Raw genomic sequence first — 15,974 nt, forward strand, 5'->3', positions numbered from 1 at the left:
CACACCTAAGTTTTAATGTATATAAATTGTATCATTGGGTTTTTTTGTTTGTTTGTTTTTTTAAGTCTGGGGAAGGAACTCTGAACTACACCCTCTGCCCTATTTTTTTAATCTTTATTTTGAAACAGGGTCTCACTAAGTTGCGGAGAGCCTAAGTAGCTGAGGCTGTCCACTAACCACGATCCTCCAATCTCAGCCTTCGAATGCTGGGATTACAAGAGTGCACCACCATGCCCAGCTTCATTAAGTTTTTTAAATAATCACAATATTTGCAGTCTATACAGTCCTTGAGCACATGCACTCCATTGTTCTCAATGGGGATATACTCCTAGTATAAGACTAGGAACGGAGGGATTCAATACTTTCAAAATAAATGTATATGAATAAACCTTACTACATGTGTCAAGGGTCCCATTATTTCTCCCCCAAAATAGGCACACAGTCATCTAAAGAATTTATGAGTGTGTGGTTCTGGGTACTAAAACCAGGGGCTTTCTACCTCTGAGCTACAACCCCAGCCCTTTATTTATTTTTTATTTTGGAACAGGGTCTAAGTTGCTAAGGGCCTTACTAAATAGCTGAGGCTTGCCTCAAATCTGCCATCTTCCTATCTTAGCCTCCCAAGTACTGGGATAACAGGTATATGCTGCCACACCAAGCTAATAATAATCATAATAATATAATATATAATATAAAATAATAATAATTATTATTATTTTATGGTACTGAGGATTGAACCCAGGGGTATTCTACCTCTGAGCTACACTCACAATCTTATTTTATTTATTTTTGTTGGGTTTTTTGCAGAACTGGGGATTGAACCCAGGGGCATTCTACCTTCAAGCTACACACACCCAGATCTACTTTTTATTCTTTCTTTTGAAAGAGGGTCTCACTAGGTTGTGGAGGGTCTAAGTAGCTGAGGCTGGCCACAAACTTACAATCCTCCTCTCTCAGCCTCCCAAGTACTGGGAGTACAGTTGTGTACCACCACACCAGGCCTAAGAATTATTTTTTAAACAATCTAGAAGCCTGTATAAAAGGTGAACTGGAAAGACCCACAGTTTTAAAAGAATGTTATGCTTACCTTGTACATGCTATAGCACTGTTGCAGTACTGAACTATAGACCTTGTCCTACAAAAAACACAAAAACAGCACAGATCTCAATTCAAAGGGAAAAAAATTGTCTCTTGTGAATAGCAAAGCAATATGATGATTATAAACTTGGTCCTATAATAGTTGTGTGTATTTAAATTGGAATTTATAAACCATTAAGCCTAATTTTAGAGGGGTTTCACACACAAGTGATAAATAGAAAGTATTAGTGAGACAATTTTTAAGATTGTGCTAATGTAAATGCTAAACATAAAACTTTCCTATGTGCCCTAAGGAATGTCTATAAAAACCATGTAGTTTAAATCTAAGTCACTCAACATACTCAATAATACATTTTCCATAAAAATATAAAATAAAAAAGGACACATTACCAACAGTTCCTCCTCTTGGTATTCAACAATTGGCTTCCCATCTTTACTTTGCTTTTCGATTATAGGATTCCGAACAACCTATAAAGTTTGATAAACTGAACTTATACAATGAATTGATTACATATGAGTTGGAGTTTCCCTTTATTTAAAAAATTGGGGGGTGGGGGTAGAGCTCAGTGGTAGAGTGCTTGCCTGGCATGCTCTAGGCCCTGGGTTCAATCCCCAGCACCACAGGAAAACAAAAAAATTTTGAATACATTATTTCTTCAGAAATATAACTTCTTAAAATGACCCCAAGAACAAATACACAAAAAAGAAATTAGATTTTAAAATTGCAACCCATTTTACTTTGATGTACTAGCCAGAAGGCTTTCCTAAACTTCTAACAGTAAAGATCACCCATAACTTTACAACTTCAGAAAAATGTACTGTGTCCATAAATACCATGACCATCCAGAAATTTTCTTCTGGTTCATTGAAGAATTGTCTATTCTTCTGCGTATGCAAAGACTTTGCAGGTTTTGATGGACTAAAGGTCCTACAAAAATTAAAATAATTTATTGGAACAATTCTCCAGTGGAATTTGCAAGCATCTGCTGAGCTCTAATTAAAAGGATATTTAAGAGCATTACCTTGTAAACTGTACAATAGCTTCACATAATCCAACATTTCTAATTTTTTCATTCTTTTCTACTTCATTTGGATGATAAAACAAAATTTTATTTTCCTCCTAAAGTATGAAGAAACAGAAAGTATAACATTAATATAAGCATTTATTCTTCTTAGCTGTTGAGAGTTCTAAGTTTAATGTCTACCTCTTCTGTCATATGTGCTAAAGACAAAAAACGAAACGAAAAACTTTTTAGAAAAAACAGGACTTATATCGTGTAAATACTTCCCATCAGTCTGAAGGGAAATTGCGATATTCACTAAATCACATGTAAAGTAGAATTAGATAGTTGCAACGAAAATCGCTGGATTTCTTTCCGTGTGCTAATTGGTAATAGACCGACTCTTGTAAGAAATAAGCGTGTGTGCGCATGCAAGGAATACGGCTCTCAAAAATTAAATCCAGCTGGTTCACGGGCATTTGGACTGACAGCCTTCAATAAGGACTGTGATTTGTTGGCAACAAAGGAAGTCACTATCCTCACCTCAGAATAAAAATTACTGCAATTTACTAATTTGGTTTAAAGAAAGAAAAAAAAACTTTTCAAGAGCCCTCCACGCTTGTATCATTTCAGGGTTAGGAGTTCGCCCACTCTGCTTCCGCGGTGTTATTCGGAGACAGGCATAGGTCCGGGAAGCGACACAGACCCTACCTGCGCGGTCAGGTCCCCGCCCAGCGCACACCTGCGCGGAGCGGTCCGCGCTGTTCCCGAGGAGCAGCATGACAGGGGCCGCTCGCGGACGCGCCCGCGGCTCCGGGGACCCGCCGCGCCGCCGCCCCGGGGCCCGCCGCCGCCCCGCCGTCGGCTGACGCCCTGGCGCGGCCCCCTCCGCTCACCTCTCCCTCGCGCGGCCCGAAGCGCGGATTATAGATGAAGAAGCTCAGCAGCGCCGGGGGGAACTGCTTCTCCTGGGTCGCCCAAGCCCCTGTCCCGGTCCCAGCCGCGGCTGCCATTCCGGCCCGGCCCCCTCCTCGGGAGCCTCCCTCTGCCGGCCCAGAGACAGCCGCTTAGAGAAACTGCACTTCCGCCTGGCTCTCCACCGCACCGGAAGTGAACGTCGCTGCCCCGGAAGAAAACGCTACAGTGCAGCTTCCCTTTTGGAATGTTTCGAGAAAAATGCAACGGGCACAAGTTTTTGTTTTGTTTTAAAGGACAGAATATAAGGCAAAGAAAGCCCCATCTTGGAAATAAACACAAGTTTAGGGGTGGATATGCATGAACCCTAGGGCTTGACCCATTTATGTCGTCTTTTACAGAGTCCTTGTTGGAAAGCCAGTAGTGTTGCCGCTGGATCAACCACTCTGATGGAGTTTGCGTCTTACTCCTGTTCCTCCAGCTCAGTGTGGGAGGGCGTGCTCCATTTGATATTTGGAGATCAAGCCCTTATAAGCAGAGCCCTTGGCCAAACTCAGGAAGATCTTGAGATAAAGTTTAGAAGAAAGACCGCCTCCGTTGTCAAACCCGGCAGTATAGACCTCCGCATTTAACGGAGGCGATACTTTGGAATTTATTCATGAGACACATCCTAGCTCTGCCATTCACCAAGTGACCAATTACTTAGCCTCCCTCCGGTCTCTCTTCTGTGTAAAGTGACTAACAGTTAATTTCTGCCTAGTGGGGATTTCTAAGAATGTACATCAGGTGCTCAGCATGCAATCATTATGCAATAAATAATTGCTACCTTTCCTTGCCCTTAGCTTTCCCAGCTAGCTTGCTTTAAGTGCATAAGGCCTTCCCATTAGAAGTATATGTTCGTGCATTAAAGCAATACTTTGTAATAGTTTTTTTAAGATAGCAGATCTCTTTCCACCTCACCTCATCTTTTGTTCCCCTTAAAGTCTTATGGGAACTTCTAATATGTAAAATAGAGACAGAGCTTCCAAGGTTAAGTGGGAACCCAAGTGGTAGACTGTGGACAGGCCTAAGAGTACCCTCCTCTGGCTTTTCCAGGAGATACCATCTCCATCTCTTGGTGACCCTACAACACAGACACAGAACTCTGCCACACCAGGGAACATAGTTTGAAAACTTTTTCCTCTATTGTGGTGCAAATGCTACTTGAAAATTAACAAGAAGAGTCCAGGGCTTGGGTTAGAAAACCTGCATTTGAGTTCTAGCTTAGCCACTTATCAGTAGTATGATCTTTGGGCACTCACCTCACCTCTTTAAAACCTCAATCTCTTCCTCTATAAAATGAGATTAATACCTGCCTCACAGGATTATTGAAAATACTACATTAGAGGATGCAAATGAGAGTCTTCTTTGAAGTTCAAAATACTATATAAATGTGCAAGAGTAACTGTGGTATTAGTCATGATTTCTTCAAGGACACTTCTGTTTCCTTGGACACTTTGCCCCGCTTCATACAATTAGCTGCATTAATCATCACAAGACAGAGATGATACAAAACAAAATACTCAAAAATATAACACTTTTTAAAAAAATGGTACTAGGACTTGAACTTGGCAGCAGTCTACCTTTGAGCTATACCCTCAAACCTATTTTTTTTTTTGAAACAAAATATTACTAAGTTACCATATGGTGCCCTTAAACCTGCATCCTTCTATCTCAGCCTACCAAGTACTAGAATTATAGGCATGTGCCATAGCACCCAAATAAGAAAAAAAATTTTTTTTTTGTGGTACTGGGGTTCCTGGAAGCCCTTTACCTCTGGGCTCCACTCCCAGACACCTATTTTGTATTTTTATTTGGAAACAGGGTCTCTTAAGCTAGCGCACGTGCCTGGCTTCGAACCTGCGTGATCCTCCTGTCTCTGCCTCCCAAGCGCGGGGATTACAAGCGTGCGCCACCACGCCTGGCCTATAAGAAAATATTTGTAAGTTTCCTGATGAAGGACATGGATGAAACCTGAGGAACAAAAGGTTCCGAAAGAGTTAAGGCAGTTTGGCGAAAGGCCAAGCTTTCTGAGACTCTGGGTGACTGCTGGTCTTTCCAGAATTTCATGCCTCCGGCCCACTGGTGAGAGTGGGAAGTGGCCGCAATCACACTTTAATAATCTTTAACCAGGTCTCTTTGTTCCCCCTTGCTCTTATAGTTTCCCTTTAATAATTGCATTTTGTAAGCACATGATGTATGTTCTAGATCAATCATTCTGTATTGTACTTGATGTTTTCTTTCTCATGAAGTCATGATTTTAGCATAGCTGGAAAAGGGTATAAAAACTTAGTCCTAGAGAATAAAGTTGTCAGTTGTCCAAGAGACAATTGTCCATGCCTTCATTTCAGGTCTCTCCCTCCCAAGTCCTGGAGAGGAATCTCCACAGTTTCCAAAGTGAGGAAGCAAGAGAGTTTAGACATTGTCAAGCATGGTGGTGCTTGCCAATCTCAGTACTTGGGAGGCTGAGACAGGAGGATTACAGTCTTAGGTCCACCTCAGCAACTTAAGGAGACCGTCAGCAATTTAAGAGACCATGTTTCAAAATAAAAATGTTTGAGAATATAGGTCAGGGGTAAAATGCCCCTGATTGGATCTCCAGTAGAGAGGATGGAGGAAGAGCAAGCGTAGACATTGCTGCACCCTCCTTTCCTAGCAGATTCCTAGGGTGTGGGTGGGTGAGAGATGGGAGTGGTGGTGCTAACACATACCCACACAGGGCTCAGATCTAGAGCAATGAGCATGTGATCTCGCTGCCCTGTGGAGATGGGAAGGTGACATGCCGTGTAGTGTCCTTCTGTGTCAATCAAGATTCAGCAACACTGGACTAGGCAGGCCCCAGGAAAGTCTGGGCAGTATGCCCCGACTTGGTGCAGGAGGCAACCAAATGTCGTACTTATGCACAAAGCAATTCAGAGAAAGCCAGAGTTAAGAGGTTGGAGGTAGTTGTGGCCACTCAGGACTATGAGACTAGAGAGAGGAAAGGAGATAACTCAGCGGTCACTGCATGGTGCTCCTTTCCCGTTCAGACCTTTGGCATGCCAGCTCCTTCCCCCAGACTGGGGAAAAAGGGGAGAAGAGGAGGCCAGATCTCCTGACATAATCCTGAATGATTCTGATAGCAATAAAGATTCAAATGAAGTCCAATTGCAGATCTACCCCCCCCCTCTGTAGTAATGGGGATTGAACCCAGGGGCATTCTACCTCTGAGCTACACCCCCAGCCCTATTTTATTTTATTTTATTATCATTTTTTGGTGGTACTGGGGTTCCTGGAAACCCTTCTACCTCTGGGCTAATTTTTTTTTTTGGCGGGTCTGGGGATGGAACTCAGGGGCATTTGACTTCCGAGCTACACCCCCCGGCCCTATTTTTATTCTTTATTTTGAAACCGGGTCTCACTGAGTTGCAGAGGGCCTCACTAAGTAACTGAGGCTGTCCGTGAACCGCAATCCTCCAGGTCTCAGCCTCTCGAATGCTGGGATTACAAGTGTGTCCCACCACTCCTGGCTTATTTTTTATAGTTTTATTTGGAAGCAGGGTCTCTTAAGCCAGCACAGCTGGCTTCAAACCTGCACGATCCTCCTGTCTCCGCCTCCCAAACGCGGGGATTACAAGCGTGTGCCACCACGCCCGGCTCCTATTTTATTTTTTTTAGTTTTTGCAGTACTGGGGATGGAAGCCAGGGGCATTCTACCTCTGAGCTACATCCCCAGCCCTATTTTTTAGTCTTTTTATTTTTGAAACAGGGTCTCACTGAGTTGCCAAGGGCATTGCTAAGTAGCTGAGGCTGTCCGTGAACTGCAATCCTCCAGTCTCTGCCTCCCAAATGCTGGGATTACAAGCCTGTGCCACCACACCCGGCCTCCTATTTTAATTTTAATTTGGAAATAGTGTCTCATTAATTTGCTGAGGGCCTCACTAATTTGCTGAGGCTGTCTTCAAACTTTTTATCCTCCCGTTTCAGCCTCCCAAGTACTGGGATTACAGGAGTGTGCCACCATACCCAACTGAACCTCTAACTTTTTGCACAAAGAATTTGTAAACTCAAAGTTTCAAGGGAATGAGATGTGGGGATGCATGTTTCACAGTAGAAAGTCAAAGTATAGTGGGTGACTTTCCAGGACGAATCATTCTGGACAAGTTTTCGGGTTCTGTATGTCTCATTCCCTAGCAAGAAAAGTGGGCCTCCCCACGGTAGGACTCTGTTGGCGTCCTACCATGCCTCTTGTTCCTGCTGTCTAACGCAGTGCCTGCCTCGAAGCACATTGCAAGTGTGTACGGAATGAATGCATCGCGGAGGCGGGGAGCGGGAAAGGTGGATAAGTGGACATTAGAGGTGGACGGCCCTCCTTCAGCGTCTGGCTGCTGCATGTCATGCTGACAGAGCTCTGGTCACAAGCTGATCAAATGTTCTAGAGAGCTCTCTATTGGGTCAGTATTGAGCTCCATGAGGAAGCTTCTGGTAGGGTATAGGGTGTGGTAGATACCTCTCAGATCATCCACTTCATCCTATTCTTTTGGTAATTGATATTTTCTCTGTCGATGAAGAACCAAGAAACCTTGTCATTCAGAAGTGCCCCTCATCATGGAGGTACATACCTCCTGCACTGAGCGTTGTCCTTGGCCTCCATCTCTTCCTCTGATCCCCTGGAAAGGATATTGAAGAACATGTGGCTCTTTCTTTCCAAAAATAAAAATTAGGCCAGGTGCAGTGGCCCAACTACTTGGGAGGTTAAGGAAGGAGAATCTCTTGAACCTACAAATTTGGGGGCAGCCTGGGGAACATAGCAACACCCCAGCGTTAAAATCAAAAGGAAACAGCTGCCTGTAATCCCAATATTTGGGAGGCAGGGACTGGAGAGTTGCAGATTTGAGGCCAGCCTTAGCAACTTAGCAAGGCCCTCTGCGACTTAGTGAGACCCTGTTTCAATATTAAAATAGGGCTAGGGATAGAGGAATGTCTATGACACACACACACACACACACACACACACACACCTGGAAGAAAGTTCTATTAATGAAGGCTCAGTGGAGAAGCAGAACTACTAGAAAGTATTTATATGTGTATATTATATGTAATCATGTAATTTTTGTGGTACTGGGGATTGAATCAGGGACATTCTACCATCGAGCTACACCACCAGTCCTATTTTTTATTTTGAGACAGGTCCTCACTATGTTTCTGAGGCTGGCCTCAAACCCATGATCCTCCTGTCTCAGCCTCCCAAGTACTGGGATTACAGATATGTGCCACCATGCTCAGCTTATAATAATATAATTTTTAGATGTCAAATACAGGGATTATCCAATTGTGTAATATATGTAAAAAAAAAAAACTCCAGGTGCTCTGCTCTTGTGAGAGCAGGTTAAGCAGCCTCTGGGAGACTATTGCCTTCGTACCCAAGGTGAAAGCTTGGTGTCTGCAGTCAGGAAGTCAGGAAACAGAAAGTTGGGAGATAGATATAAAGTCAGGGAGACTGAGAACAAACAAGTTGAGGACAGGTTGGTACCTGTGTCAGTCTCTCACTGCCTCTGGCTCTGATGATAGAGTGAGGGGTGCCCCAGAGAAAAGCTAGTGCCCTTGGTCACAGAAAGAAACACATACCTAGAATCAGGTGCATCAGGAGGGCCTCACAGCAAAGAGATGGAGGTCCACCTACACTGGCCTCTAAGAGTAACTTACTGCAGCTGCTGCTCCGTGCCACCCCCATCCCATAGCCCACGTATCTCCTGGCCCACCCTAACTGTGCCCCTACAGCCTAAGCAGGCTGACATATTACCAAGCCGCCATGCAGGCGATGCCAAGATTTGAGGAAATGAAGCCAAGGGTATGTAGGTGTTTATGTCGCTCTGTCTTCTCATCTGGATTTTTGAAATAATTTATGATTTAAGGACAATTTATTTATTTATTTATTTGGTGACACTGGGGTTCCTGGAAGCCCTTCTACCACCGGACTACACTCCCAGACCTATTTTATATTTTTGAAACAGGGTCTCTTACACCAGCGCGCACGGCTGGCTTTGAACCTGCGTGATCCTCCTGTCTCTGCCTCCCAAGCACGGGGATTACAAGCGTGCGCCACCACGCCCGGCTCTTAAGGACAATTTAAAGAGCTGAACTTGATGATGCATGCTTGTAACCCTAATACTTGGGAGGCTGATACAGGAGGATTGCAAGTTCTAGGCCAGTCTTGGCAACTTAGCATGACCCTTAGCAACTTAGTGAGACCGTATTTCAAAATAAAAAAATAAGCTGGGCGTGGTGGCGCACGCTTGTAATCCCAGCATTTGGGGGGCTGAGACCGGAGAATCACGGTTCGTGGACAGCCTCAGCTACTTAGTGAGGCCCTCTGCAACTTAGTGAGACCTGGTTTCAAAATAAAAAATAAAAAAATAGGGCAGAGGGTGTAGCTCAGAGGTCAAATGTCCCTGGGTTCCATCCCCAAACCTGCAAAAAAATAAAAATAAAAATAAAATAAAAAGAATGCCCTGGGTTAAACAGCCAGTATTCCCTCCCCCCAAAAAAATTTAGATTGTAAACCCATTTACATTTGTTGCAAAGCCTCTAGGAAAACTGTCAAAATCTATCTACTACCACCACCAAAAAAAGTTGACTTTTTGAAACCAGTGAAAACATTATGCAAATGTATAGTCTTTCCAGTGAATAAATTAACAGGACAGGTGGAAACTATCCTGGAGATTCCAATTTCATCTGTCTTCTTAAGTGTTTGCAAAGTAATACCATACCTTAACATCAGCAGAAGTGATAGAAGATAGGTTTTTGCTTGAAATTGGATTCCCCAGTGCTCATTACACAAAATTAAACTAGTTGTTACATAGAGTTAACTATGCACCTCACAAACCTGAACAAATGGTCCGGTCCTGGCTACACTTTGTTTCTGAGCTGCACAGAGCTACTTAAAAACCTATATAGAGAGTTGGGCGTGGTGGCCCACGCTTGTAATCCCTGCGCTCAGCAAATTAGACCCTGTTTCCAAATAAAATATAAAATAGGTCTGGAAGTGTAGCCTGGAGGTAGAAGGCCCCTGTGTTCTATCCCCAGTACCACCACACACATACACAAAAAAAACCTATATATATTTTTTATTTATTTATTTATTTATTTATTTATTTATTTATTTATTTTGGTGGTACTGGGGTTCCTGGAAGCCCTTCTACTTCCGGGCTACACTCCCAGACCTATTTTATATTTTTATTTGGAAACAGGGTCTCCTAAGCCAGCACGCGCGGCTGGCTTCGAACATGCGCGATCCTCCTGTCTCTGCCTCCCAAGCGCGGGGATTACAAGCATGCGCCACCACACCCGGCCACCTATATATATTTTAAAATCTTATAACTATTTTGGAATGGGCAGATGTTAGAGTTAGATACCAGTTAATGGTTAAAGTGATGTAATACAACAATTAAGCCCATTCACAAAACTGGCTTTGAGATTGCATTTCATTAGAATATAAACTACTCCACCAAGTGTGGGGATTACAAGCGTGCACACACGCACACACACAGAGTACCGGAGACTGTACCTCAAGCTACACCCCCAGTCCTATTTTTAATTTTGAAACAGGCTCTCACTAAGTTGCCGAGGATAGCCTCAAACCTGTGACCCTCCTGTCTCTGCCTCCCAAGTACTGGGATTATAGGCATGTGCCACCATGTCTGGTTTATGCAGCCCTATAAACAACTAGGAAAAGTAGCTGGATATCTGTCTTATTTTATTTCATTAGCTATGTAACCTATGCTGCAACCTAGGTCCATTTAAAGTCAAAATATATCATTCCATTGCTAAGAATGTGTCTTCTTGAGGTAGATCTGGGGTCATCTGCAAATCGGGTAAAAATAGAGAAGGCAAGCATGCTGTTTATATGTTGTTAACCCATTTCTGAATTGTTCGAACGGTCTTTAGAGTTTTTCCAGCTTTAATTTGTTTCTGGGTATGCCATATTTAATGTTTTTACTCAGTATGTAAAAATACAAATGAGTCAAAAAATGTTAGAAATTTCAGGAACAGAACATTTTATGCAGGGTTTTCATTAATTTGAGTGTGGGACACTTCCTTGGCATGAAAGTTTTTTTTTTAAAATGAGAATTTATTGTGATTTTGGCTTAACGACAACAATTTGGTAACTTCTTCGTTCTTTATTTTCTCTAGTTACTGTGTTCCTCATTTTCAAAAAGGCTTCATTCTTATTTCATTGTTCTGTAACCCTCCCAATTGAAATTAACCACTGTTAATGTTTTGCTATATTTTCATTCTTTTTTTGTGTGAGATGCATTTCAAATGGGATCCATTTAAAATAACTTGCTTTGTACAAACTTATGTAATAACTAAACTCAAGTAATTTTGTTTTAAAAAAAAAGTGTGTTTTCAAATGATACCTACCATCAAAGATCTGAAAATGCTAATGTTTTTGCAAAGTTTAAACTTAGAAAAACAAGTCAAAAAGTGCTAATTAACAAATATACTCAATTTCCCAAAGAGTTATTACCTGCGTTCAAAGGTGGAATGAACCCCTCAGGTCATGCCGGAAACCCATTATAGCATAATTAAATATCTCTAAGAATAAAGATAAGATTATTGTTTCATTTAAGCAACCATACCATCTGGCACTTTTGGGGTATGAAATACAGAGATGGCTCCTGTGTGTGTGTGTGTGTGTGTGTGTGTGTGTGTGTGTGTGTGTTGCAAGAGATTGAACCCAGAGGAGCTCTACCTCCAAACTACAGTCCTTTTAATTAATTGATTAATTTTTTGCGGTACTGGGGATGGAACCCAGGGGCATTCTACCTATGAGCTACACCCCCATCCCTATTATTTATTCTTTTATTTTTGAAACAGGGTCTCACTGAGTTGCAAAGGGCCTCACTAAGTAACTGAGGCTGGCTGCAAATGGATATTCTCCTGTCTCAGCCTCCCAAATGCTGGGATTAGAAGTGTGTGCCACCACACCTGGCGCCCTTTTAATATTTAAAACAGGTTCTCACTAAATTACTGAGCATCTCACTAAGTTGTCTGGGCTGGCCTTGAACTTGTGATCCTCCTGCCTCAGTCTCCAAAGTTACAGACATGTGCCACCACATCTGGCTTGAATCATATTTTTAAAACAGAACAATAAGCCGGGTGTGGTGGCACACGCTTGTAATCCCAGCATTCGGGAGGCTGAGACCTGGAGGATCGCGGTTTGCAGACAGCCTCAACTACTTAGTGAGGTCCTCTGCAACTCAGTGAGACCCGGTTTCAAAATAAAGAATAAAAAATAGGGCAGGGGGTGTAGCTCGGAGGTCGAATGCCCCTGGATTCCATTCCCAGACCCGCAAAAATAAATAAATAAATAAATAAATAAATAAATAAATAAAAATAAAACAGAACGATAGCTGAGCGTGATGGTGCACGCTTGTAATCCCAGTACTTTGGAGACTGAGACAGCAAGGTCTCAGGTTCAAATCCAGCCTCTGCTATTTAGGCACTCCAAAACTTAGTGAGACCCTGTTTCAAAATAAAGAATAAAAAATAGGGCTGGGGGTGTAGGTCAGGGGTAGAATGCCCCTGGGTTTAATCCCCAGTAATGCAATAAAACAAAGCAAAACAAAACAAAAGAAAACTGAACAAAATTCATGAGCAACTCACCATAATATATCTATGAAAAATTCATGGGCATTTATCACTTTATATACATCTAAGCATTTTCCCCAAGACAGTCAGAGTAAGACCCATGCCAGAGTCAGAGTCCCCTGGGTACTTTAAATAACTTCTCTAGTCATTGTTTCTATTCTGGTGATTTCTGATTGACAAATTAGAAGAATTCATGATCTTAATCTTAAGGTGGAACTGTCTTTGCTGCTTCAATGGGCAATGGAAATTTTATTCACTTAACATCTCTCAAACATTATTTCCAAAGCACCTTCACTCAGATTGCTTCTCTGTTGCTTATATGGTGGCCAGGAGCCCCAAGGAAAAGGTGCTGCAGGATCACTCTACTTGAGCATTCCCCGGTAGTACTTGTCGGGATAAAGAATCCTTAGCTATAGCCCGGCGTGGTAGTGCATGCTTGTAATCCCACTACTTGGGAGGCTAAAACAGGAAGATTGTTGGTTTTAGGCCAGCTTCAGCAACTTAGAGAAGGCCCTCAGCAACTTAGTGAAACCCTGTTTCAAAGTTAAAAATAAGAAGGGCTGGATGTGTAGCTTGGAAGTAGAATGCCCCTGGGTTTAATCTCCTGTAACACACACACACACACACACACACACACACACACACACACACACACAGTGTTATTCTCTATTTTCTCTACAGTCATCTTGAGGTTCCCTTCTAATCATGTCCACACTTAGAAAAACTACTTTAAACATGACCTTCCAAATAACAGAGGTTCGAAACTCACTGATCTATCTATCTATCTATCTATCTATAATTTTTGCATTTCTGGGGAATAAACCCTGAGGCATTCTACCTATGAGCTACACCCCATCCCTATTATTTATTCTTTTTTTTTTTTTTTTTTTTGGTGGTACTGGGGTTCCTTGAAGCCCTTCTACCTCTGGGCTACACTCTCAGACCTATTTTTATATTTTTTAAATTTAGAAACAAGGTCTCTTAAGCCAGCACGGCTGACTTCGAACCTGCGCAATCCTCCTGTCTCCGCCTCCCAAGTGCAGGGATTACAAGCGTGCGCCACCACGCCCGGTCCCTATTATTTATTCTTTATTTTGAAACAGGGTCTCACTAAGTTGCGGGGGACTCACTAAGTAGCTGAGGCTGGCCACGAACCTGCGATCCTCCTGTCTCAGCCTCCCAAGTACTGGGATAACAGGTGTACACCACCATGCCCGTCTTCACTGAGCTATATTTTAGCATGTGAGAAGCCATCTGGGGAAACCCCAAACCATATGGCAAGCTTTGGAGTTGGGTGAAGAGTGTGAGCATTTATTAATTAATTTATTTATTTTTCTTTTTTTTTTCAGGTCTGGGGATGGAGCCCAGGGGCATTTTACCTCCGAGCTGCAGCCCCTGCCCTATTTTTTATTCTTTATTTTGAAACCGGGTCTCACTGAGTTGCAGAGGGTCTCACTAAGTAGCTGAGGCTGTCTGCGAACCGCGATCCTCCGGTCTCAGCCTCCCGAATGCTGGGATTACAAGCTTGCGCCACCACGCCCGGCTTAGCATTTATTAATTTAGTGTTAGAGTTGAACCCAGGGGCATTTTCTCTACAAGCTATACCCCTAGCCCTTTTTATTTTTAATTTTGAAACAGGGTCTTGCTAAGTTTCCAAGGGTCTTGCTAAATTGCTGAAGCTGGCCTTGAACCTGCGATCCCCTATCTCGGCCTCCCAAGTACTGGATGACAGGCGTGTGCCACCACGGCTGGCCCAGGGGTGCGCTTTTAAAGAAGCTCCCGAGAAAATGCCCAATGACACCCAGGAGTCCTCAACCTGCCGGTCAGCCAGAGAAGAGCTTTGTGTGCCACCTGGAAACCAGCCTAATGAGAATTTCCTGGCCTGAGCCGCCCAGCCCTCACCACCGTAACAGGACCCTCTGAGGCTGGCCTCAATGTGAAGCAATTCTAAGTGTAATCGGCTCAGGTGTTGTCATCTAAGAGCCAGGAAAATGGCAGCCGAGAAGGGGAAGGTGAGGGCAGGTGTGTCTTTCTGAGGGCTCAGGCTTTTTTTTTTCTTTTCTGTGTGTGTGCGCGCGCGCGTATGCATGCGCGTGTGTGTGCGTGTGCGTGTGCGTGTGCATGTGCGTGTGTGTGTGTGTGTGTGTGTGTGTTGGGGGAAGGTTGCTGTGGATTGAACCCAGGGGCATTCTACCTCTGCACTATATGCTCTGCCCCATTTTATTTTATTTTAAATAGGGTCTTGCTAAATTCCTGAGGGTATTGCTAAGTTGCTGAGGCTGGTTGTAATCCTGTGATCCTCTGTCTCAGCCTCCCAAATACTGGGATTATAGGTGCGCATCACCACACCTGGATAAGGGCTCATTTTTTCTCAGAAAAAAAAATAATAATAGAACTTGAAAATGGGTATGTTTGTGCTACACTAGAATCCAAGTCTTAGTTACCCAGCCCCTCCCAACACCACTCTTCATTCTGTCTTATACTGTTTGTCTTTACTTAGATCTCTTTTATGACAATCTAACACCCAGTATATATACACACACAAAACAAAACTACCCATAAGAGTGATTTTATGCCGGGCATGGTGGCGCACGCTTGTAATTCCAGCATTTGGGAGGCTGAGATGGGAGGATCGCAATTCGCGGACACCCTTAGCTACTTAGGCTCTCTGCTACTTAGTGAGGCCCTCTGCAACTTAGTAAGACCCTGTTTCGAAATAAAGAATAAAAAATAGGGCAGGGCTTGTAGTTTGGAGGTAGAATGCCCCTGGGTTCCATCCCCAGACCCACACAAAAAAAGTGATTTTATGCTGGCTAAAATATTTTTACATGAATTTTGGAGTTAGATAAATTGTTGAGAAAAATCCTCGCATGACAATGCCATTTATTTTGGACATTTAAAACCTGGCCACCCCATTCCCAGCTATACAATGCCAGAGTAGCTTGCTCAGCACTCAGTGGCACCTGAGGTTTTTGGAAAATCCTTGGTTTCCACTTTCTGTGGTCCCTCTGCCTTGCTGAGGAAAAATAAAGAAAAAAAAAAAAAAAACACCCACACAGCAGCCAATGATGAGAAAATGTCTTTATTGGGTGATTTGAAAGGCATCATCTGCGATAGGAGAGGGGAGGCTTGCAGAAGTCATCAGGGACGACCCGCCACCCCACGAGCTATGGGCTGGCTTATTTCCTCACTCAAACAAGGAGCAAATCGCAGTAGCATTCCTGGGTGATTTAATAAATTAGTTGGGGGGGATAGGATCTGGGGTTCCCATTCCTAGGGCTTTGGAGG

At 43.2% G+C, this 15,974-nt stretch overlaps 1 protein-coding gene across 1 annotated transcript in view; it reads right to left on the bottom strand.

The window, feature by feature from the left end:
* CCZ1 (CCZ1 homolog, vacuolar protein trafficking and biogenesis associated) overlaps positions 1-3,112 on the bottom strand; it is a gene marked incomplete at both ends in the record, with an annotated part of 34,787 nt that extends 31,675 nt beyond the window's left edge. Inside the window, 5 exons of the mRNA XM_080704194.1 lie at positions 1,088-1,135; positions 1,489-1,566; positions 1,933-2,026; positions 2,121-2,218; positions 2,996-3,112. Of these exons, the coding sequence (XP_080560320.1) occupies positions 1,088-1,135; positions 1,489-1,566; positions 1,933-2,026; positions 2,121-2,218; positions 2,996-3,112 (435 nt within the window). The remainder of the gene's footprint in view (positions 1-1,087; positions 1,136-1,488; positions 1,567-1,932; positions 2,027-2,120; positions 2,219-2,995) is intronic.
* Between the last annotated feature and the right edge of the window lie 12,862 nt (positions 3,113-15,974).

Source organism: Muscardinus avellanarius (assembly GCF_963383645.1).
Source record: "Muscardinus avellanarius genome assembly, chromosome: 10".
Lineage (NCBI taxonomy): Eukaryota > Metazoa > Chordata > Mammalia > Rodentia > Gliridae > Muscardinus > Muscardinus avellanarius.